Source organism: Aythya marila, assembly GCF_965140915.1.
Source record: "Aythya marila genome assembly, chromosome: 15".
NCBI lineage: Eukaryota > Metazoa > Chordata > Aves > Anseriformes > Anatidae > Aythya > Aythya marila.
The window spans coordinates 13,578,634-13,601,199 of NC_139056.1; the positions used below are offsets into that span (position 1 = coordinate 13,578,634).

At 39.1% G+C, this 22,566-nt stretch overlaps 1 protein-coding gene across 2 annotated transcripts in view; it reads left to right on the plus strand.

Annotated features, from left to right (window-relative positions):
• The window catches only part of SDK1 (sidekick cell adhesion molecule 1), a 396,992-nt gene that overhangs the window by 286,672 nt on the left and 87,754 nt on the right, over positions 1–22,566 (plus strand). For both annotated transcript variants that reach the window (XM_082772472.1, XM_082772473.1), the window contains exons 18-22: positions 1,781–1,896; positions 4,994–5,186; positions 8,446–8,544; positions 13,464–13,655; positions 15,483–15,604. In XM_082772472.1, the coding sequence (XP_082628598.1) occupies positions 1,781–1,896; positions 4,994–5,186; positions 8,446–8,544; positions 13,464–13,655; positions 15,483–15,604 (722 nt within the window). The remainder of the gene's footprint in view (positions 1–1,780; positions 1,897–4,993; positions 5,187–8,445; positions 8,545–13,463; positions 13,656–15,482; positions 15,605–22,566) is intronic.

Consider the following 22,566-nt stretch of genomic DNA (forward strand, 5'->3'; position numbering starts at 1 on the left):
GTGTACGGATTGGTAAGATTATTGTAACTTTCCAAAAACATACAGGCAATTATGATGCATGGCTGGAAATAGGACCTAGATTCTAACAAGAAATTAGAGTAGTATCAGATAAATTCTGGTTTTAGAACTCAATAATTGAACATAGTTCATAAATTGTGACATTGGGTTTTAAATTAGGGCAAGGCGATTCTGAATAATATACAATATTTCTGAGGTTAAAGAAAGAAATGTGCAGAGCTAAATTTTCAAGCCAGAAGCCATCAGAGAGTTTTAGTGCCACAAGGCATGAAAGTGGATATCCTTATCATTTCAAACCTCACATCTTCCTGGATCTCTCCAGATTTCTGTGTTGATATTTCTAGGTTGTGGATGTCTTTGACTAGGTGTACGCTGTCCTAGCACTGTTGGCAGCAACCTCACTATAGCTTGTACACCAGTTAAGAATAATGGACCTGGATGTCTCTTTCACACAAAGCTTTTGGTGGACAAAGGGACATTTTTACATTTTTGAACTTAATGTCTTGATTTCTCCTCTATACAAAGACTCAATTTCCAAAAAGTACTTTGAAGCTTTTAAAGTTTGTGACCTGTTTTTGAAAAGTATGGAACAAACCAGCATTTCTCAGTTGGAACTGTGGTTACTTTTTAGAAGCATAGGTCATTGGGCTTTGGTAGAAAGTTTCTCTTGGAAGCAGAAGGAACAAAGCTTTTCAAGCTTCAAAATCACTTGTGGATTGATCCTCTTTTACAGAATACAAATGCGTGTGGCTGTCAATAGTCATGTTTTTGAAGCTTTACTAAACTTATTTTTTAGGATTCAAAGGGTATTAGTACTTTTTCTTTTCTTAATCAAATAGCAATTTTCTTCTTAAACTTACTATGAAATTGATAATTTCGGAAAAATAGACCTGACTATTAGTATTACTTCCTCTTGAGAACTAAAGAAATGACATCCTAAAGCAATGAGTTGAAGAAATTGCCTGGAAGATATTTAAAGAGACATTATGTTAAATGGTAAAATACTTACATCGTGGGTTGTGTTGTTGTTGTTTTTTGAAGCCAGTATGCCTCAATGTTCCAAGCTTTTTTTTTTTTTTTTCGCTTTTGTACTGAAGAAATAATCTACCTAAATAAGTACTTGACATGAAAAGTTTACACAAGTTTAAATAGATTAGAGGTTGTATTGGTTCGGATTATATATAATAAATTTAATATATGTGAGTGAATACAGTATCAAGATAAAATATCTCCAATTCCCATGAAAAATCTATTGCATATGATATGCCTGGTCCTAATTTTTAAGCAGTGGTAAATAATAAATGGTGTTGCTAGATTATAATTCACAATTGTAAATTTAATTGTGCGGACCCCACATTTGCTAGTTTGATCTGGGGAATTGTGTGGTATTAAGAGAAATTCTCAGGAAGTTTCTTAGTGAAATTTCATTCTCTGTGCAGTCATGGATAATTGAAAGAGATGTGTTCACCTATCATTACCTAGTTCCTGTGTCAAGTTTTATGAAAAACTCATCTGAGGAGTTATATGCTACTGAAAGCATTTCATCCCCTCCCCCTGAAAGAATTTCTGATACAGAATGAGAAATAACTCAATTACCATTCTTTGCAAATCATTGATGGGTACCATATCACAGGAAGTGCATCCTTTTCTCAGGCTTGGTATTACTTTGAGACTAATGAGTGGCAGTGAAGAGGTTCTTTTGACCTCTCATCTCTCCTCCATTCTGTTTCATATTCTGCTCCTCTTGCCTGACTGGGAGCAGTGCCTACAGCTCCACCGCAAAACGTGCAAGTCGAAGCCGTGAACTCCACAACCATCCAGTTCCTCTGGAACCCTCCACCCCAGCAGTTCATCAACGGTATTAACCAAGGATACAAGGTAAATAGGAACAAGATTTCTACATCTTCAAATAATGTTTCCTGTAAGAGTCCTGATATACAAAAATTAGGAATTTAATAATCTATGAATGTCCAAAATGACTGTATTTTAAGAAGCAAAATTAAGAGAGGACTCAACAGTTGTTGCTCTTCGTGTAACATTTGCTGGTTTATATATTGTTAATATATTTATATTATTATATATGTAATATATTATGATACTATATATATTATAATAACTATAATTATAAAAGTTCTAATACCTTTATCATTTGCCTGGAGAATTTCCAAAGCCAAAAAGCAGTTTGATGTCAAATAGTGCAGGAGACACATCATTGTGCCACTAAAATGTGACACATCATTGTGCCACTAAATCAGCCTGGAGATTTCTATTTACTCTAATGCAAAACTCCCATTCGTTTCATTAGGAACCAAGATGTCACGCTAAATATTTGTCTTAACTTTCCCACTGTGATGATTTTGGAGATGTAAAAATGTAAAATTTTAAATTGTGCTCAATGGCGTGGTGTTAGCATGGTGAGTCCCTGTTGATGGGGCAGCTGGCAATGTCTTACAGTGTGCAGAGTAGGTAGAGGGTGCTTGACAGAGCACTTGGTGGTCCTCTGCCCAGTGAAGTGTAGCTGGAGTGGTTTATTTCTGTCTCTCAGGAAGGACTGCTTAATAGAAACTCCTTCCATGGTTCAGCAGTGGGGACGTAATAAAGGAAGGGTTTAAAAACATTCATAGAAAGAACAAAGAGAAACCTTGTAGGAATTGCAGAAGAAAAGGGACGACAGGTATGTTTTGTTGACAGGGAGGAGGGAGCTGGATTTAGGTGTTGTGTGAGGAAATGCTCGCTGAGCTGAAAAGGATGTGTGGTTCAGAAGACAAGCTGTGAATTGGAGGATTGTAGGTGGATTTTAGGAGTTTCAGAAGACTTGATCCTTCTCTTAAGAATGTCTGAAAGTGTTGGAGAAACTGAGACAGAGGTACACATGTGTTTCAGCACTTTTGCCCAGATCTATATATTTCTTATAAAGAACAGTGGTGTTTTCATAATCTCCCTGCTGAAGTAGTATTACAAGTAGATGTATACGTCTCTTTTTCCCAGAGATATGATCAGCTGTCAGGACTGGGTTGCTGACAGTGATTTTAGACTGCAAAAATGTAGCCTGAAACCTCGATACAGAGGTAGTACCTGGCTTCTGTTTGGACTGTGGAGAATAAAAGCCCTTTGGGGATCAGCGGACTGCAACATGCTATAATTATCTGGTGCGAGTCCAAACATGGTGAGCTCAGTCAGATTTGGAAAAGCCACATTTTAGATTTTTATTCTTTGTTTTATTCAAACACAGAGCTTCAGTATGAAGATCATTAGTTTCATTGCATAGCTGCTTCTCCTTTAAGTTTAAATGTAATTATCAATTGTATAAAATAACGAAGATCTTTATTTGTATTTGTCAGTTGTCATTAAAAACTTTTGGAATGATCGATTTCTCTTTACTTGTATTTCCTTGATTGCATTAGGTTGAAACAGCTTTGTAATTCATATTTTTCATGGGCTTTTTTCATGGGAATTACAGTATGAAGACTGTGTGAGAACATTTTTGTGACAGTTACTTCTATTGCACAGTTTATTTTGTATAGTTTATAAACAGTAGTAGCCAAAGCTAGGCCTTTGCTTTTCCTAAGGGTTAAACCCATTTTGTCCTTTTACTAACAAAATTCTTCACCTTTATTTCCTGCGCATGTTTTCTGAAGAATGTGCAATGAAATACTTGAGAAAGAGAAGTTCAGTCCCCCAAAGTTATAAATGCCAAATCTAATCCACAAAGGTGATTTAGAAAAGAAAATAAAACTTACTATTCCATCAACCATTATTCCATTTTTATCTTTTCTTTGGAATTTATTTGCATTTCAAGAAGTTGAAAAGTGCACCTTTCAAATATGAAATATTTCTAGCAAAATGAGTCCTTATAGTCCTCTAACTGCTTTCTGACTATAAGGAGTATAGTCTGATTATCAGCCAGTAGACGGCTGAATGTGTCAAATACAGCTCAATAATTTCAGGTATCTATTCATGTTTATGAGCCTGAAATCAATACAAGTAGCCTGATTTACACAGATACTGAGTAAGGCCTAGAATTTTAACGTGCTAAGATTTTAACACCTACAGGATAAGGATTTTTGGACAAAACAGAAGTTTCATAAGCACTTTAAAACTTTAGCCCCCTACGTTGTTACGATGATTTCAGAAATCGTTTTAAAATTCAAAGTTTGAAGTCTTCATTTAAGTGCTTAGAGATAAGGTATTCTACTCTAAAAAACGTTGATCACCCAGAAGATCCACTGAGATGACTAAAACCTGGAAGAAGTGTGGCTTGACAAGCATGTTAACTTTAAATGCATGAAAATATCTTCAGGAATCTCACTTTTGGGACCTAGTTGTTGAAAACTGTACTAATCGTTTTTCTGATTATTTTCTATTCTTTCTGTAGTTCCAGAACCTTTTGAATCATTCACAGTGTGGCTATCCGCACACAGTCAATCACTGTAAAATTCTTGATCAGTGGGATGCTGAGGGCTATGGAAAGGGAAGGAGGATTTTCCCTCTCCTCTCTTCTCCTTCCCAGCCCAGTGGGATCTTTCAGGGAACCCTGTAATATGATTTATTTTTATTTATTTTTTTTTTAAACTCAGGGCAGCACTGAAATTGCCTTTCTTACTTCACCCTGCTTTCAGCGGCAAAGATTGTTCAGGGTAGGCAGAGCAGCCCAGTGGGGGACAAGAGAGTCATGTTGTACAAAATACACAAATAGCCACTCAATAATTTTGGCCTTGTTCAGTAGCAGAAATTGAGAATTGTAATACCTTCGTGGCATCGGTACATCCCCCATCACTAGTAAGTATTATACACATCCCTCCTGTTACCATATTAACAGCATTATATCCATCTGTTCAGCATCAGAACTGACAATAGTTGAGCAGTACTGCTTGTTTTTTACAATCAGATTAAGATGGTTTTGGCAGCCAAGCACACTTTAGTTCTGAATAGACGCAGCTTCTAATGAGAGCTCATCTATGTTTAAATTTTCTAGCTTCTAGCATGGCCAGTGGATGCTCCAGAGACTGTGACTGTGGTCACCATTGCTCCTGATTTCCATGGTGTTCACAGCGGATGTATCACGAACCTGAAGAAATACACTACTTACTATACGTCAGTTCTGTGTTTCACCACACCTGGAGATGGACCTCGAAGCACACCGCAGCTGCTACGCACCCTTGAAGACAGTGAGTAGTGAGCACTGGTAGAGAATCTCAGTGCTCGGATTCTGTCTGGTTCAATATAAAAGCCAGAATTTTTACATCTGGGCACTTAAAATCAGACCTTAAGTTTACAAGCAGTTTGTAGTCTCTTCTTAAGTTACTTTGCATCAGATGATGACCTCAGCCAGTTGTCCATATGTTTTCTTTTCGCAGGTAGAAAATGAAAGGTGTTTAATATTTTTCTCATTATGGACTGAACTATTTTATATTGCTTAGGAGCTGAAAGCTCCATAGTGTGGTTCAGCTAACACAATATGTTGTTTGTCTGTGAACCCTTATGCTCCCAAGTCCATGTTTAGGCATCCAGATAAATAGGAATTGATCTTCTGAGGAACGGAACACCAGAACATCCTGTGGAGATCAATGATTAATTTAAGATTGTTTCCTTCTGCTATTCAATATATTGAAAATCTCTATATTATATTGCAAGTATTTGTGTAAAACAGAACAGCCAACATCGTGACAATTCAGTAGCTTTTACTCTCTAAAACTGAAGTCAAATTCATGGAATGAAATAAAAAGAGCTGGATCGTTTAGCTTATAAATTATTTGCTGCATCAAAAAAATGTTTTGACCTCTGTGGCTCCCTGAAAGTGTGTGTTTGAGGCACGTTTGGGGCTAACAAGTCTAGTCTGTCAGTTGCAGGTAATTAAATTGCAGTGGCCATCATAGCTAACTGTGTGTCTGCAGTGATCTTGGCTTTGGCCAGGGCTTCAGTCTTCCTTTCACAAAGCATCATAAACACTGCTGCACATTTAGAGATCCAAATCAGAATTTTTAAAAAGTCTGATGCAGCCATTAAGGTATTGTTTTTAGAAATACTACTTTGCCTTAATAAGGACCTTTTAGGCTAGTCGATGTTCCCGTAAAGAAAAATTTAATTAACATTAACATTCACAGAAGTGAGGCTCAAAGTGCTAATCCAATTTTTCATGAGATACTCTTGAAAGAGTATGAAGAAAATTAAGTACTTTCCCATGGATTTTCCTTTTGTGATTCACCTCCTTCGTGTGCTAGACCTGTGTCCCAAGAACAGATTCTGGACTTAAACCTTTGCATATTAGAAGGTCACAGAGACAGCATTGTAAGTATCAGATATCTATGAGTGTCCTGGTTTTAGTTAGGACAGAGTTAATTTTCTTCCTAGTAACTAATATAAACTCATATGTTTACCTGGAGTTAAAGCAAAAGGCATGGAGGAAAGAAAAGCATGCATTAGGTTCCTGTGTGTCGTATTAACATCTTGCCTGTTTTCTTTAGGAAATGAGGCTTTGGCAGTGTAAATGTGTTTGGCTGTCTGTCTTAGATCCATCTGTCTTTCTCCCTCCAAAAGCATTTTTATTCCATGGCTAATTACAGAGAGTAAAGAAGAGCAAGAAGCCAAAGATATGAGACTCCTAAGATTTCGTGAAAATTAATCTGCTGGGAAGAGGAAAATAGACTATTAATATTTCTGCTCATGGAAGAGGGAATGCAGAAATGAGCCCTAGAGACTTTGTAGAAAGGGGGGAGGGGGAACACAGTCAAAATATTGGGAATATCTCAGGGAAACGTTGGGATCACATGCCATTTTAAACACAAGAAAAAATTCCATCGTGAAATATAAAACAAGAGAAGGCCAAACTTTTATTTTGTAAACATTTCTTGTCATATGCAGCTGCATGCTGCAAGGATCTTAGGAAGTAGAGATGACCAAGATTGTTTTTAATGTTAGGTCCTTTAGAATTGTTTTTATGATGACTGAGAAGTGTGGTATGGTATAATGTGTCTTTGTGGAGAACTTATTGAATCTAAGTTGTTTCTGGATTTATATAGTGGGAAAAGGTTTGAAGGGACTGTCACTCATGTTTTCAGGTGATAATTTTCTGTCTGTAAAGCAAAGTTAGGCAATCCTTTAAAAAAAAGTAGTGCAAGCAAGTCTGTTTGCTGATGAACTGTAGGTCAAATAAAATCTGACATCCAGTCAGAAGCAATGTGGCCTGGCTTGGTGTAACCTGCACCTGTTTTTCATTATGACATTAAAATTGGAATGCAACTGCAGGAGCTAATTGGAGTGAAGCTTTGTGAGTTCTGTGGCTTGCATGCGTGTAGATACGTGTTCCTGAATAGCACATAATTGCCGTGCTCCTGTTAGGTATTCCTGAGATCACTACCAGATCAGCAGTTCTTTCTGTGTAATGCTTCAACTACTAGATAGCGCAGAATGGATTTGGAAATTTTCCTCACTAGGATTGCTGAATTGCAAATGTGGTTGTAGCCGACCTACTGGCAGGCTTTTTTTTTTTTTTCATCCTAGCTGGAGGGGAATGAGAAACTGGACTAAAGTGAAGAGGAAACAAAATATGAAATTGCAGACGAGAAATTGCCAACTGATGTCAGTGGAGCTGGAGGATACTCAGGCAGGGATCCAATGACAGAAACACAGTGAATATAAAGTGAACAAAAACTCCTTTTTCCAGTACATCGATTGAAGACAGAACCGCAGTTGGATCAAAAATCAGTCAGGATGTCTTCCTTGAAGATCAAAATTGAGGGAGGATGGCATATTCTTGACAGTCATTCCATTTTATGCTCTTTCATTGCACACCAGGGAGCTGAAATTTTTAAGAGCTCTTGAGCTACATCATAAAAATCCTTTAAAAGTTTCACACACTTGTATTCATTTTACAGAAGATAGTTGCCATTATGTTGGACGTTTTTAGAGTTGTTTTGAGACAGTCTATCCAAGTAGTGATGCTGTCCTTGCTCTGACCTTGCATAGGCAAAAGGCTCTTTCCAGATGAGGGTTGTGCAGGTGGTGTTGCTCACAGCCACAAGGCCTGAGGAGCTGCCCACAGCAGCACAGGTACCCACAGCATGCTGTAGTGGAGGGAAAACAACAAACACAATCACTTCCAGGATTGCCAGCTTGATTGTTCTAATTAGATTAGATCAAGAAGAAAGACAGAGAACACGTTGTGTGCAAGTCCCCTGCTGCCGCTCTCTTTAGTTCTCTGCACAGTTAGGATGGCGACTGGATAAAATAATTTATGTGATGATAGCCAGAGTGCTTCTTAACACCTTGCATTCTCCCCTCTCCCCTGCAGCTCTCACTGATGTTTCCAGCAGGCTTCTATTGGCCCCGGCTCAGTGTTTTATTTCTTCAGCCCTAACCTTGCCACATGAATCAGATCAGAAGTAAGTGGGGTTCTCCTGCTAACAGATTTCCTTTTCTGATTGCCAGAGCCAGGAGCTGTGGGACACCTGAGTTTCACTGAGATTCTGGACACATCTCTCAAGGTCAGCTGGCAAGAACCTGTAGAGAAAAATGGCATCATTACAGGCAAGTATCAGCTGCTACCTTTTTTTTGGAGGGGGTGGTGGTGGAGGAATGTATCATTGCAGTGAAAAAAATGTTTGCATAATAGAGCATTTAGGGAGAACTGGCTGCTGCGAGTGCTGGTTTCCTGGTTCATCTTTTGGGTAATTGAAATGTCAGCTAGGGCACATTATAGAAAGTACGGGTCCAATTACTGGCAGCTCATGATTGTGGTCACTGAAATGGCAGCCTGTATTAGAAATCAGCTCCCCACGGAGTCTACAGTCTTGTTAAGTTGTCCACGACCTCCACCTCTGTTACTTAATCTCTGAAACTTTGTGAGACGGTGTTTGTCCTTTGCCACAGAGGTTGGGGTTTCCTATGTTGAATTTACAGCTGCAAAATCTGAATTGGCATTGCTAAGATTTGCAAACAAGTCCAAGCCTGAAATCAGCAGTATCCTTCATCTGTGATCAAGTGGTCTGGCTGTGGACTGCATGACAGAATTTGCATGTCATTACTTAATTTTGTATAAACCATCACAGCAGTTCAGAACTCTCTCGTTTCTTTGATGAGCTGGCTATTTGACTGTTCCATGCTATTTATCTATTTATTGTGTGCCAATGTAGATGTAACATCAGCAACTTCATTATTTTTCATAAAGGCAGCTATAAATAGTTGAGAAAATCTCTAATTCTTATCAACAGAGGCAGTATTGTTTTCAAAAGGGAAACTATTACTGTTGCACAGGGTGGACACTCTATTTAACAAAGGCTTTCAAGGTTTTGAAGTGCAACAAAGCTCCCAAATTTAAAATTGCTGAAGTTAAAATCATAGTTGGGAAGGGAGAAGGTAATTTTATGTGGACCAAAATACTCTGTTTGGGGAGTATCAACATTTAATTTTAAGGAAAGTATCATAATACTTTTAGAAAGTAAATATATTTTAGGGGAAAACAAAAAACAAAACAGAACAACAACAAACAAAATAATTTTTTTGGCTCCTGAGCATTAAAATGTTATATCAGTCCAATTTCATGAAACGTTTTAATTTTGACAGGGCTGAGTATTTGGATTGGACTTGCTTCTGTCAGTGTCTTTTCTTCACATGTACCATTTATGCATGTCTTCCATGCTGTTTATAGTACATGTGGATTCTTTACGCAGATTATCATCTTCCTTTTTACCATAGTAGCTGTCCTGAAATATGCATTGATTTAAGTGGTTCAAGATCAGAAACTAATGACTTCTGAAAGCAGAGCAGTATTGATTCAGTAAGGATGGCCAAAGCCTTCAAGCCCGAGTGCTTAAATTTAGGTACCTAAATCTAAATCTAGTTATCTAAGCAAGATGATGTAATATTCATCCTTGTAAAGCACCAATTAGCAGCACTGTGTTTAGTGTTGCAGAATTGCTTTCCTAGAAACGAGCTGCCACCTCCCAGAATGGGTTGAAAACCAGTGGAGTGAAATGATGAACTGTGTTATCGTCAGGGCAAATTGTTTTAGCGAGAAGGAACTCGAGAAGCTATATCCTTCATGAAGGAACACTGATGTAAAAATGCCCAACAAAGTATATACGGAAACAAAAATGTCCTTAATGCTGCAAATTACATTTGGGCTAGAAGAGCAGCAAAACTGTTCATGCCCCTGAGTACCTCAGAGGTTTATAGAGAGCCCCTTGGAGGTCTGAGCGCTCAGGGAGGCATTTCTTCTTCATTTCTGCTCATTGATATCTTTACTGGAACTTCTTGTTCCGTGCACCGGAGCTGGGGGGAGGAAAACACGGAGGGTGGTGCCCGGCAGCCAGCCTGCTCTGGGAAATTGCCCATTACTCTTGCTGTAAGTCTCCGTATCTTCCTCCTCCCTCAGTAAACACTGATTTATGAGCACCTGGATGTAGACGGACAGTTCGTGATTGGGTGTACTGCTTGCTTGTAGAGAATTTACTCCAGATCAACGGAAAATTATTTCTGAAACTCTTCTGGTCATTAGTTTCTGTTAGGCAGCGTTTTATGGAGAGGATGCAGAGCCAAAGCATACGGGTGGGCTCTGCGGCACCTCTCCTGCTCTCACGTACGCCAAAGGCAGAGGAAGCGCTCTCTGCCCAGCCCGATAGGACTCCCTGTGCGTGTTGCTGGCAGTGATCACGTCTGTAAATCAGCGAGCACATTTTTACCAACCACATGTCCTAAAGTTCTGCCCATCTGTCAGTCATTGTGGCTTAAGTGCTACTTGGGGGTACGCCTGTTGTTGTTCCTTTCCTTCAGCGTTTTTTCATCTGGTTTTGTTATGCATGATTACGTTTGGCTTTGTGTCAGTTCGGCATATATGTATGTATTTTCTGTTTCTGTGTTTATACTAGAATTTAACTATACTTTCGGGACTGAAATATCCACAGTAAATGCTGCCTCTTTGCCTTTTCTTCAGTCTGCATGTGAATTTATGATATTTTTCCTGGTGAACGTTTTTTTTTTTTTTTCAGTAAATAAATACATAGAGACTATGTGCCTAATGGGCAGGAAAGCTGTGTCTCATCCCTGTAGTCACAAGGGAGAAAACATAAAATGTTCAAAGAATAATCACCAACATTTGATGTATATGCGAAGTTTATCTAGATGGGAGAGAAGAAATCTCAGCCACTTCAGATTGTCTTGTGCATGGTACAGGAAACTTCCTATCGTTTGTGAGTCACAAACAGACAGGGAGAGCATTAGAAGTCTGCTGCTTATCTCTTATTCTGTTTATTGTTCTGAACAATGCATTCTGTTTTATTCCGGGGTGGTACTCCTTGATTCCCTCTGCCAGCCCATGCACAGGGTTCAAAGCAGGCACGGCAGGGTCACCCGCAGCTCCCAGGCAGACAGATGAGCCGCTGCACGGCCCTTGCCCAGCTTCTGCCCCATCCATGGCTGCACGCAGACGTTCCTGGGAGCTGGCTGGGCTCCCAGCTGCTGGTTTTGTGTCCTCAGTGCCACAGCTTGAGAAGTGGGAAAATGCACAAGGGCACCTTCCTCAGACTGTTTCTCACTCATCCACGTTGTCCTGTCTGGAACAAGCATAGATTTTGAAAGAGAGGGGATGCTAGTGATGTGGTTCTGTTTGCAATTCCTTCGTTGATTCTCACTCAACCTTTCAGTTCACCCTCTGTTTATAAAGTCCTTAAAGTCCTTAAGTTTTGTCAAAATCTTCATGCAGATTTTAGTCTTGCCTGTACTATAAAAACTGATCGCTGGTAAATGATTCTCAAGCAGAGAGCCTCAAATCACTGCAGAGTCTCTGAGATATTGGTAAATTACTGCCTTAATTAAATCCTATTTAACAGATGGGACATTTCGGACACTTAAAACTGGCTCCAGGTGAGCATTCGGGAGTTTTTCTCCTTCCCCTAGGTAGTTTGTAGTCAGACGAGTGGTTGAAATGTAGCCGGACTGGTTGAAGCATCGCCTCTTGGCTGTTTATCACTGTCCTTTCACTTGAAGCATAATTAACGACTATGTGATTACTCTGAGCCCATTTTCATGCACAAGTATGTTAACTTGATTCCGTCAGTGATGGCAGCTAGCACCAGAGGGAGGATGCCATCTCACACCTTTCAAGCTCTCTCACAAACGTGTGTCTCACCAAGCATTTAGCTCCTGAGGTGATGTTTCCTTGTTGATCAAGACCATAAGGTATTTTGCTAGTTCAATATGTTAATCAGCTTATGTTTGGGGGGGGGAAAAAGAAAGCAAAACAAAACAAAAACCCTCCTCCCCCACAACTGGTCTGAATTCCTCATCTCGTATGATGGGAACAGGAACCCAGTAGGGAGTTTCTCTAGCCAGCTTGCCTCATGCGTGGCTCTCTCAGTGGGATTCCTTTCTGTTAGTCCTTTTCACTCACTTCCATTTCACAGGCATTCAAGAGCTATGTGTACTTTTTTTTCCCCTGAGTCAAATCACAAAGAGAGCCGCAATCAAGCAAACTTTTCAGACACGCTCTCCGGAGACTGGCACAGTAAGGTTCAAGTGGGTTCAAATGAGAATAAAGTAGGACTGGGCAGGAGAAGGACAAGCAGATTTGGAGGTAAAAATTGAGCAAATCAGACAGTAGAAAGTTTCAAAAGTTCTTGGAAGGCAAATGGTTATAAAAGTGATAAAAAGGAAAGGGTTTCAGAGCCTGGTTGTGATATAAGAATAATATGGAGGTCAGGGTGAGTGCAGTTTTGGACAATAGATTGGCTACACTACAGTTTTGAAAGAAAGGATAATGATTCACCTTGCTAAAGGACTTGTGCGAGGAACAAGCAGTGGGGAGTAGGGTTTTTTTGGTTCCTAGAAGAGTCCCACAATGTTTCTACATGATCATTATTGTTAGATTTGTAGATACATAGCAGTGAAGGTTGCTTCAGCCTGGAAAAGGGGTAGGTGTACAAGTGCATGTAGATTTTTAATTAGATATTCTGGCTGGTGAGAAAATGTTATATTTTACAGTGTTTCTTCCTATTCGTTTCGTGGGGTTCACAAAATGAAAGTCCACCTTTCTTTGAGTTTATCCCCAGGTTTCCTAGAGATTTCACAGCAAGCTCTGTATATTCATAGAAAAATACAAATAGGCCATTGAGACTCCATGTCCTCCCCCACCTGTAATTTGATGGGCAGATGACACCCCCTGGGTATTTATGTCAATTGCTTGTTAGAAATAAACGTAGTAGAAAAATGCCTTGGTATTTTAGCCAATGTTTACCTCAATTTTTTATTTTTTATTTTTTTTTTTTACTGTTCACAAAAGATTTCCGTAATGGAGTAGAGTAAGAAATAAATCATACTACAATAGACCACAAACAAATCTTGCAGAAGCAGTAATTTACCAGTCTCTGGGTTATTGCATAATAGTGCTTTAGAAGAAAAACTAGACTCCCACCACTGTTACAGCCCCCTGACTTTGTGTAATTATTTTTCAGGCTATCAGATCTCTTGGGAGGTGTATGGCAGAAATGAATCTCGTCTTGCCCGCACGCTAACCAACACAACACTTGAGTACAAGATCACGGGGCTGTCATCTCTCACCACATACACGATCGAGGTGGCAGCTGTGACAGCAAAAGGGAGTGGATGGGTCACATCCTCCACCATCTCTTCTGGTGTGCCTCCAGGTTGGTAAAATATCATGAAACAAATTAAAGCAGGCTCATTCCACATGTATTCCAAAGATCACAAGTGACTTTGATTCAGTTATAATAAATATGGGTGGGTTTATAAAGCATCAGAATTCTTTACCACATAATTTAAAGTTAATTCTTAGAACAGATTAAAATATTAACATGAATACATTCACAAATTGAAATTACCAGAAAATTGAGGTTGTTTTGTACACATGGAAAAAAAAAAAAAAGTAGAGTGTGCAAGATGATGCAGTCAAAGTAATGAAGTGGATACCATACAGAATCTATTGATATTTACAAGGTAACATAAGAAGAAGAAATCAAATCAGAAAGTTTTGCTTTTTGGGAAAAATAGACTTTGAATGCTGTTAAAAGGGAATAGTTTCTCTATTTATAAGTAGTATAGCTTATGTCACCTGTGAGAGGACATTTGTATAATGAAACTAAAATATTTGCAAGGTTTGGCATTTGTGGCTTGAAAAAGACTTGGGAAGAGGTAGTCCTATGCTCCATTGTCTGATTTAGCATTTTAGGTACCTGTGAATTGTTTGATTTAGCATTTTTCATTTGGATTTTAAAATTCGTTACTCTCCTTCATCCTGTATAGAAAGCAAACTCAAAAGCCATTTCAAGCCTCAAAACAGCAGTTTCAGTTAATTTATAGGCTGTACAAGTAGAACTTTCCAAAATGGAACAGCTAACATACATCCCTGATGGTAATCAATTTTTTCCCCTTTCTAGTATTTTTGAACTTTTCTGTGTGTCTTGAAGTATGCTTGCCTTTATTTTCCCAAATCACAGGTAATTGTGACAAGTTGCAGACTGGATCAATGCCATGCTGCCTGTTGTTACCCAGATAACAGCATTATCCTGTTTGGTCAGAGTTAGTTTATTGATCATAGTTCCCACAAATGTGAAGTAAGAATCAAGAAATATTGTGTATTCATGTGTACTTGAAATACGTGCCAAAAATCTGCCCATTTTTTGCCTGCTGCATTTGCACATAGTACAACATTATGAATGATTACTGATTATAATACTAATTTCCATTACTTACGAATGCAGGTACTGTTGGGAATTTATTCTAAACAATCTACATTTAATCCCTTTCCTGAGCTTGCTTTTGTTGATAATTCAGATAGTATTAAAAATGTAAATGCCACTCTAAGCTTGACTGATGTGAGGCAAAGATCTTATTGGAGATCCAGATTTTTCCCCATAGAAGGTCACCCTCTTTATTGACAATATAAATTATATATATATATTTATATTTCTATAATATATATTATATATATAATATAATATATATAATATATAGCTCCTAAAACCCACCTATTACAGGTCAGTATGAGAAGCATAAAGTCTTCCCTTTACACTACCTGAAAAACTAGAGTCTTTTTCAGTTGTTAATATATTAAAGCTGTGTTTACCGTAAGAAGTAAGTAAGTATTATTGCCATTTTAATTCTACAGAAGTGCGGAGAAACTAGGTGACTTGACAAGTGATTGGCAGATCTGGAGCTGGGAAGTACCTTTCCCCCGAGCCACCATGCCTTGTCTGTTACTCAACTTCTCTAAAATAGTAGCTGTAATTCTGTAGAGGGGCTTTCTTCTCTTTTTATCTGTAAAATGTGGTGCGTGCTCAGAGCAGCAGAAATAGTAGTGCTTTATTTAATACTCTGCCAAAAAAAAAAAAAAAAAAATTTATCTATAGTAATAGGTGCTCTATATGCTGAAACACTGAATGTCAGCCTGTTATAGGGCCTTATTACCAAGAGCATTTCCACCTCTCATGTGTATTTATTTCTCTTTTCTGCAGAACTTCCAGGTGCTCCGTCCAACCTGGTGATCTCTAACATCAGCCCTCGCTCTGCTACACTTCAATTCCGGCCAGGTTATGACGGCAAAACCTCCATCTGCAAGTGGATAGTTGAAGGCCAGGTATGTCCCTGATGAAAGGCTCCTAATGAAGTTTCCAAGGAGTTGAAAAGGGTCCAAGTAATGAATTTCTGTTTGGATTACAGTTTTTGTTTAATTGTATCAAAGCTCTTCAGCACGTTTAAGTTATTTTAAAAATGGTTTGAAACCTGAGTTTAGGTTCTGTTAGGTGCGTTTTCAAACCAGATGCAAACTAAAATTATTATCACATAGAGCAGAAGTACAGGAAGAATTGCACCCGAACAGTAAAGATACCATTATTCATGACATTGAGTGCATTTGTGCTGTCTTGTAATGAAATATACTGAGGTTTTCTATCCAGGTCTTTAGATATGAGTAGGATGAATTCTCTTCATCGGCTTTAAACAATATCCCTCTTTCTGCTGTCATTATGCCTTGGAGTAGTTATATATTCCTCATTTGTTCTCGTGACAGATGAGCTTTGCTTCTTCCTTTCCACCCACAGATCTTTATAAATAATATAATCTGTTTTTAAGACCAAATGTTGGACTTCTTAAATCATCGTCACCAATTAGACATGTTGATACAATCACTTCACTTGGTAATGAGACTGTTGTGAACAAGTTGGTACATTTTGTACAATTTACATACACATGATCACATATTACGGAATTAAACACTGAAATCCTATAATATGGTGGCTTGGCACATTCTGAGAAACATTTTTGTGCTGGAGCACCACATTGATACGGCTTGGAATTTGTTAATTCTGTAATCACATGAGTTGCAGAAAGCCACTGAAATGAAATATATTTGAGTACTTGAAAACTGCAATAATAATTACCATGAGGTTCATCTGCATCCTTGAAGTGCCCCAAGTGCAGATAGTGGTTGAAGGGTTCTTGGTGTGCGGGGATGGAAGAAGGGAGGATCTCTCCTGTTCACAAACACCATAACATCCTATGCATCCCTAGTAAAGTTAAAAGACTGGTGGTTCTTATAGATCTTGCGTCCACCAATATTTGCTCCATCTGGGGAACGGGCACAGCCAAAATCACAGCAGAGTCTGTCATGCTTTTCACCACAGCTATCCTGGCAAGTTTCTCCTGCGCTATACCTCACTGTTCAGCTTTGGCACAGCAAGAAATGTTGTTCCAATTGGATTTAATACTTGGAAAAAAAAATCTTGCTCACATGATTAACAAAAAATCTTTTCAGTTATGCAAAGAAATTGATGATTCCTTACGGATATAGCAAATCCTGTTTCCAGGATGACAGCCGCATATAATCCTTTGTTCACAGCCCTTTTCTGCCAGCATTCCAACTTAAACTTCTCTCTCAAAGTGCAATTTCACAGCACCTTTAGCCAGTGTAGACCAAGAGGTCTTGTTGTCCTGCTCTCTTTTGTCATCCCCATCACCCCCAGCAAGACTTCCTCTTGTTTAGCTTCTGCCTGCACCAGTTCTGGTGCAGCCATATCCCGAGCTGCTACAGGACGTGATCCAGCCAAGAACAAATGACTTTCAGACAGTTCAACTCCACTCAGGATTTGTGTGTGATCAGAAGAGCATCACTGTAGGGGAGGAGATGAGAACATGATGGTGGGATCAGAGATGAGGGCAGGAATGCCTACATCCTGGCTTGGATCTAAGCTGCCATGGACCTACCACCTGGACTTCATGGGTTTTTATGCTTCACCTTTCAGAGACACACGTGTTCACAAAACAGCTTCCAGTGAAACCCCACTGTTCACTTAGACCTTCCACTTACATTTGTTCTAAGCAAAGGTACCTCTGTGCCGTGATGCAGACTACTGTTGCATCACCTGTATTTTAGCACATATTACCATAATTGTTCCTGGGGACTGTGTTATGCTGAAGGGCAGTGGTTATACCCAACCTACCCACAGTATTTTCTAAACAGAAGTTTAGAAGTTACACACACACATCTACACACTGCCACCAACATGTTTTTCTTCCTTCATGTGGCATGAGGTTTTGTTGATGAGGACAGGTTTAGAAAGTCTTCCAAATTTTCCATTTTGGCTAAGTGCCATTTTTGAAATCCAATACTTCATGAATAATTTGTATGAAAACACAGCTGGGAATTCCAGTTTGTGTGAAAATTTGTACATCTGGCCTTGGCTTCTGCTTTTTGTGCTGGGGTGTAAATTCATGGGATCCTCTGTGGAACTAATTCTCAGTTGTGTCAGCGAACATAAGAAGGAAAATTAGGTCTTTAAGAGTTTATTGCTACTAGATACTGAAATACCAAGTGTTGAAAATCTCATTTCTGTGTTTCTGGTAAAGCTCCTTTCTGTACTTCTGGAAGGATTTCTTAAAATAAAATTAAAAAAAAAAAAATCAGCAGCAGTTTCTTCTTCATCTTTGCATCTAGACTGAGAGAACTGTAGCAAAGTGGATTTCCAAACTGCTAAATAAAAATACCAATGCCATTTTAAAAGTGTTTCTAAAATTGCTCTTCCACCACATACAGTATAATCTACAGAAAAAGAGGGTCTAATGTATTGTAAAGGTTTTGCAGAAACTTGTTCAGAAGGTCCAGCAGTAACTGTCTTGTGGGATTGGCATGAGTAACATGTTCATCCCGAAAGAATTTCAGTAAGTTCTTCTTATTGCCACCAATCATCCTGAACTCAGATGCAGTTTGACGAGTTATTGTGGACATATTTTTCTGGCAATTTGCAACCACAAATGAGTATGAATCCCTGCTAGTGTTCACATGGTTTCATGTTTGCACTCTGTCTGTGCTGCAACCCACTTTCAGCATATTTTTCTTGTGGTTTATTTGTGAGATTATATAAATGAGAGTTTTGTAACTGTGCCTTGGTAGGTAGTCCACATGTTTTAGCTTTCTATGGGCTGATTAGAGAAGCTGACTAACTTCTGCCAAGTTTGATTTGTTTTCTGGTTAACATTAATTAATGAGTATATGGACTAATGTAGAGTTTTTGCTTAAAGCCTTTCTGCTGTTTTGAGAAAGATTTCCTTTGAATATTATTGTGAGCAGCAGCAGAAATGGAAAGGGAAGTTTCAAAGTAGTAAAACCTTTAAAGTATTCTCACTGTATTCTCTTGTAAAACCATGAGCTGGGACATCTGTAACTTTAGCCATGAATTTTCTGGTTTTGTGGGTTAAGTCAGTGACCCAGATAGGATTCATCCATTGTATGAGGTGATTCTCTTGGTGTCGTTTTCACTTCAGAGCTGGCAAATAGTGTCTGAAACTCTGACAATTTTATGCCTTTGCCAATCTTTAAATCAAAAATGGGTGAATCGATTTAAGGATTTTGTAAGAAAAAAAATTGCACCCAGGCTGACATCCTGTGAACCGAATTTCTCCCAAAGTGACTTCAAATGCCTGAGTTATAGACCTCTATAATGAAAACTCTGACATATCTTGAACTATAGTGGAACACAAGGTACCTCTATAATGTACAGAAACATTGTGTTTCCCAATCCTGCAGTTAGTTCTTAATAACTGTTCACAATTTTGGTAGCATCACTGTCATAAAAAAAAAAAAAAGATTTTACACTCCAAATTTTGTTTTTGATTTTTTTTAAGTCAAAATTCTGCAACTTCACTCACATAGTATCCATCAGACAACGTTAAATCAATTGACAAGATATGTAAAATTTTCCATTTAGAAATGGAGAAACTAATGCGTAGAAAAGTAAGGGGGTCTGACATCATTTCCAATATTGTTTTTTACTGTCTCATTTCTGTAATAATAAATGAATGTGCCCTTTTATTGAACATAATGCCTTGGGAACAGCCTAGAGATGGAAATATATATGTGCCAGCTTGTGATGGCTGATAGTTATGGAGAATCATATGAAGTGACTTGGCGGATGTAGGTATTTTAATTGTGGCAGTCCCCGCAGATCTCCTGGGGATCACGGCCCTATTATATTGAGAACTGTTAAGATGCAGAGTGCATTTCTTAAGGAGTTTTTATGCTGATGGCAACAGCAAAGCAGTTGGTGTTCTCATCTGCCTCCTAAAACAATGCACAGACGAATACATGTGCACCTGTCACAAACATAATCCTTTTCTGAACTTTGCATTTACTGTCATCCAAAAAACAACAATGAGAAATAAGCCTCCAAATTAACTTTATGTAATGCAGGCTGGCTCACAGTGGACTCTCTGGCCCCCTGTAGGACTCTTATCCTAACCATTTCTCACAGTTCTTTTTGCCTCATGGGAATCCCTTTGTACTCTGATTTTTGAAACGGATACGTTTCCTCTGATCTAACATCACAGTTTTTCAGGAAAAATAATTTCCTTTTCTTTCAAGAGCCTGAAACTCAGAACCTACTATAGATCTTGCAAAAGTTAAAAATACAGGAGTCCATCACTGAAATTTCTGTTCCAAGACTCATTTCTGAGATAATTGAGTAAGTGAAACTTGTACTGAGTAACAGTGACCTAGAATCGCATGGCCTCATGAGGCAGAAGTCATGCAGAAGTCCCCAGGCTGTTTACCAAGCTCCCCTAGAGCTGTTCACCCTCCAGTCTTCCTGCTTCGGAAAAAAAATCCCCACAAAAGCAGGACACTCTTAAATGTGCTACTGATTTCAGTAGCAGAATGGCCCAAATGCTGACTGCAGATCCTGGAGCATTACCAGGTATTATTCTAAATAAAGCAAGTTCCTGAACTATTTGTTTTTAATTTATTTATTTTTTTTCCTGAATTACAGAAATACGCCTGTGCTTGATTTCGCCTGCTCCCTCTCTATCACTGCCTTTCAGCAGAGAAGGAGTCTGCAAGAGGTTAATTGGGATTGTCTGTGCTGCTGCTTTGCCCAGGGTCCCCCAGCTCCTGAACCAAGTAGTGGCCACTTGTTGCCAGCTGGCTCCTGAGCTCAGAGACAATCAGTATAGCGGGCTTGGTTGGCATCTGCCATTTCCTTGTAGGCTACACCCATCCTTCCTAGCAGGGAATGCATTTAAAATTAGAAAGCTATCTCCTGGGATAGCCTTTGGGGAGCTTGCCATAGTCCTGTGAGCATAAAAGCTTTCACCAGCTCTCAATCAGTAAAAGATCCTTAATATTTTCACCTTTGCAGCCAGCTGGTAAATGCATATCTGCAAAACAGGCAGGGGTTTTGGACACCTCTCAAGCTTGAGTCAATGTCAATTGTTCTCAGCCCTGTGGGCCTCTGGGTCTGAACCATGTGGTCCTTAATGCGTATTAATGACCTGCCTGCTGCTGCATAATGATCGAAACCTGTGGTCTTTTTTTTTTTTTCCCCTATGCAAGAAATATTTTAAAAGCTCTTATTGTTCTTGGAATATAAAAAGAAGACTCTAACTCACTACTGGAGATTATTTGCAGTCTCCAAAACACTGAATTGTTGCTATACAATTACTGCAGCACTTTGAGGAGATACTGTTAAGAGCAAGGAATTTTGTAAAAATAAGCATTCTACAGAATTAATCAGAAACTCTTTTAATAGTGTTCTGTGTTTCTGTGAAAAAACATCTCTATCATCGCTTTGGTCTCGGTGTTGTGTTTAGGTCTGTTCTGTTTTACCATGCGGACCTGTCTCAAGATGCTTCCTTTAAGCTTCTCTATCCATGAACTTCACTAGAATTTCTGGAGCACAGTTGGGACTGGGAATTTCAAAGGCCCATAAAATAAATGTCAGTGTAGATTATAAGATCTTTGGTGTTTAGCAGTGTCTGTGATACCCATCGAGACTGAAAGACCCACCAACACCTTTGCAACCACGTTCCTCCATGAAAGGAGTCCTCTGCTAGGAAGATCACAGAGGCTTCCTTTTGCTGTGCAATGCAGAACTTATTTCTTTGGCCTAATTTTCCTTGTGTCATTTCTTCATGCACAAACATAAATATGCAGCACATCAACTCCTGAGTGAGCAAAGAACTAAAACATCTATAAATAAATCAGGCGGCTTCTCCTGTAGGGGAAAGAAAGAAAGAAAGAGTGCAAGAAACCTTATTTTCTGTTCAAAATACTTGGGATTTGCTAGATACTTTGGGCTATGTTGCCTATCAAGTGCCTTGACAGTGTCAATGGCTGTAGCTAGTATACAGAACTTGTAGGGATCTATTTAAAAAAGATTAAAGAGAGTAGCTCTTTACACACTGGGTCTTGAGCTTCTGAAATTTGTTGCCACAGCAGGCTGTGGAAGTAGATAGTGTCAGAAGGTTAAAAAAGGATTAGTCACCTTAATGGACGTGAAGTCCATAAATAGATACTAAAGCAATAGCTGCGTATGTCCCTCTAATATCCCTCAACCCAGAATTGTGGATACCAGGCCAGGGTGAGGGAACTGACTACAGCTATGGCCAGGATTGCGGCTCTCACAAAATGCTACTTGCTGCTGCTGTGTTGGAGCTGAAATGGTCTACTTGTTCTTCCTGGTCTACTTGTTCTACCCCAAAGGATATTTTTTATGTTCTTAAATCTTGATGAAGTGGAATCTTCCTGGAGCTGTAGTGAAAGAACATAGTGATAAGAACATCACTCCCTCATTGAATTGAAGCAAAGACCCTCTTTCATTGTGGCAGGGCTGAAGCACATGAGTAAAAAAGCGCATGGTGCTAGGCAATTATAGCAGGGAGTATTTTCTAAGGTCCTCTGTGTTTCTACATTGGTGAATCTCCAATGTGAAATTCAGACATCTACCACCTCTCGTACATCTCCTTCTATGGCTCTTAAGCACACAGCCCTGCCTGCTCCTACTGCCGCCTACCAGGGTCCCATTTCAGGCTGGCCTTCCTCTCGTGTCTTGTTGATTTCCTTCTTAAGTCCTCATTCATCTTAATATCATCTCCAAAAATCTATACGGAAAGTAATGCTTTTGGCTCCCATCACCCTTCCATCCCTTCTAACAGCGCTGTAGCTGAGGGACGTGTTGGGCTGATTCTCAGCAGTGCTGTGATTAATTATTACAAAGCTCTGCATGTGGAAGAGCTTGGTCTAAGTGCAGCCCAGTAGATGAGGTTAAAACA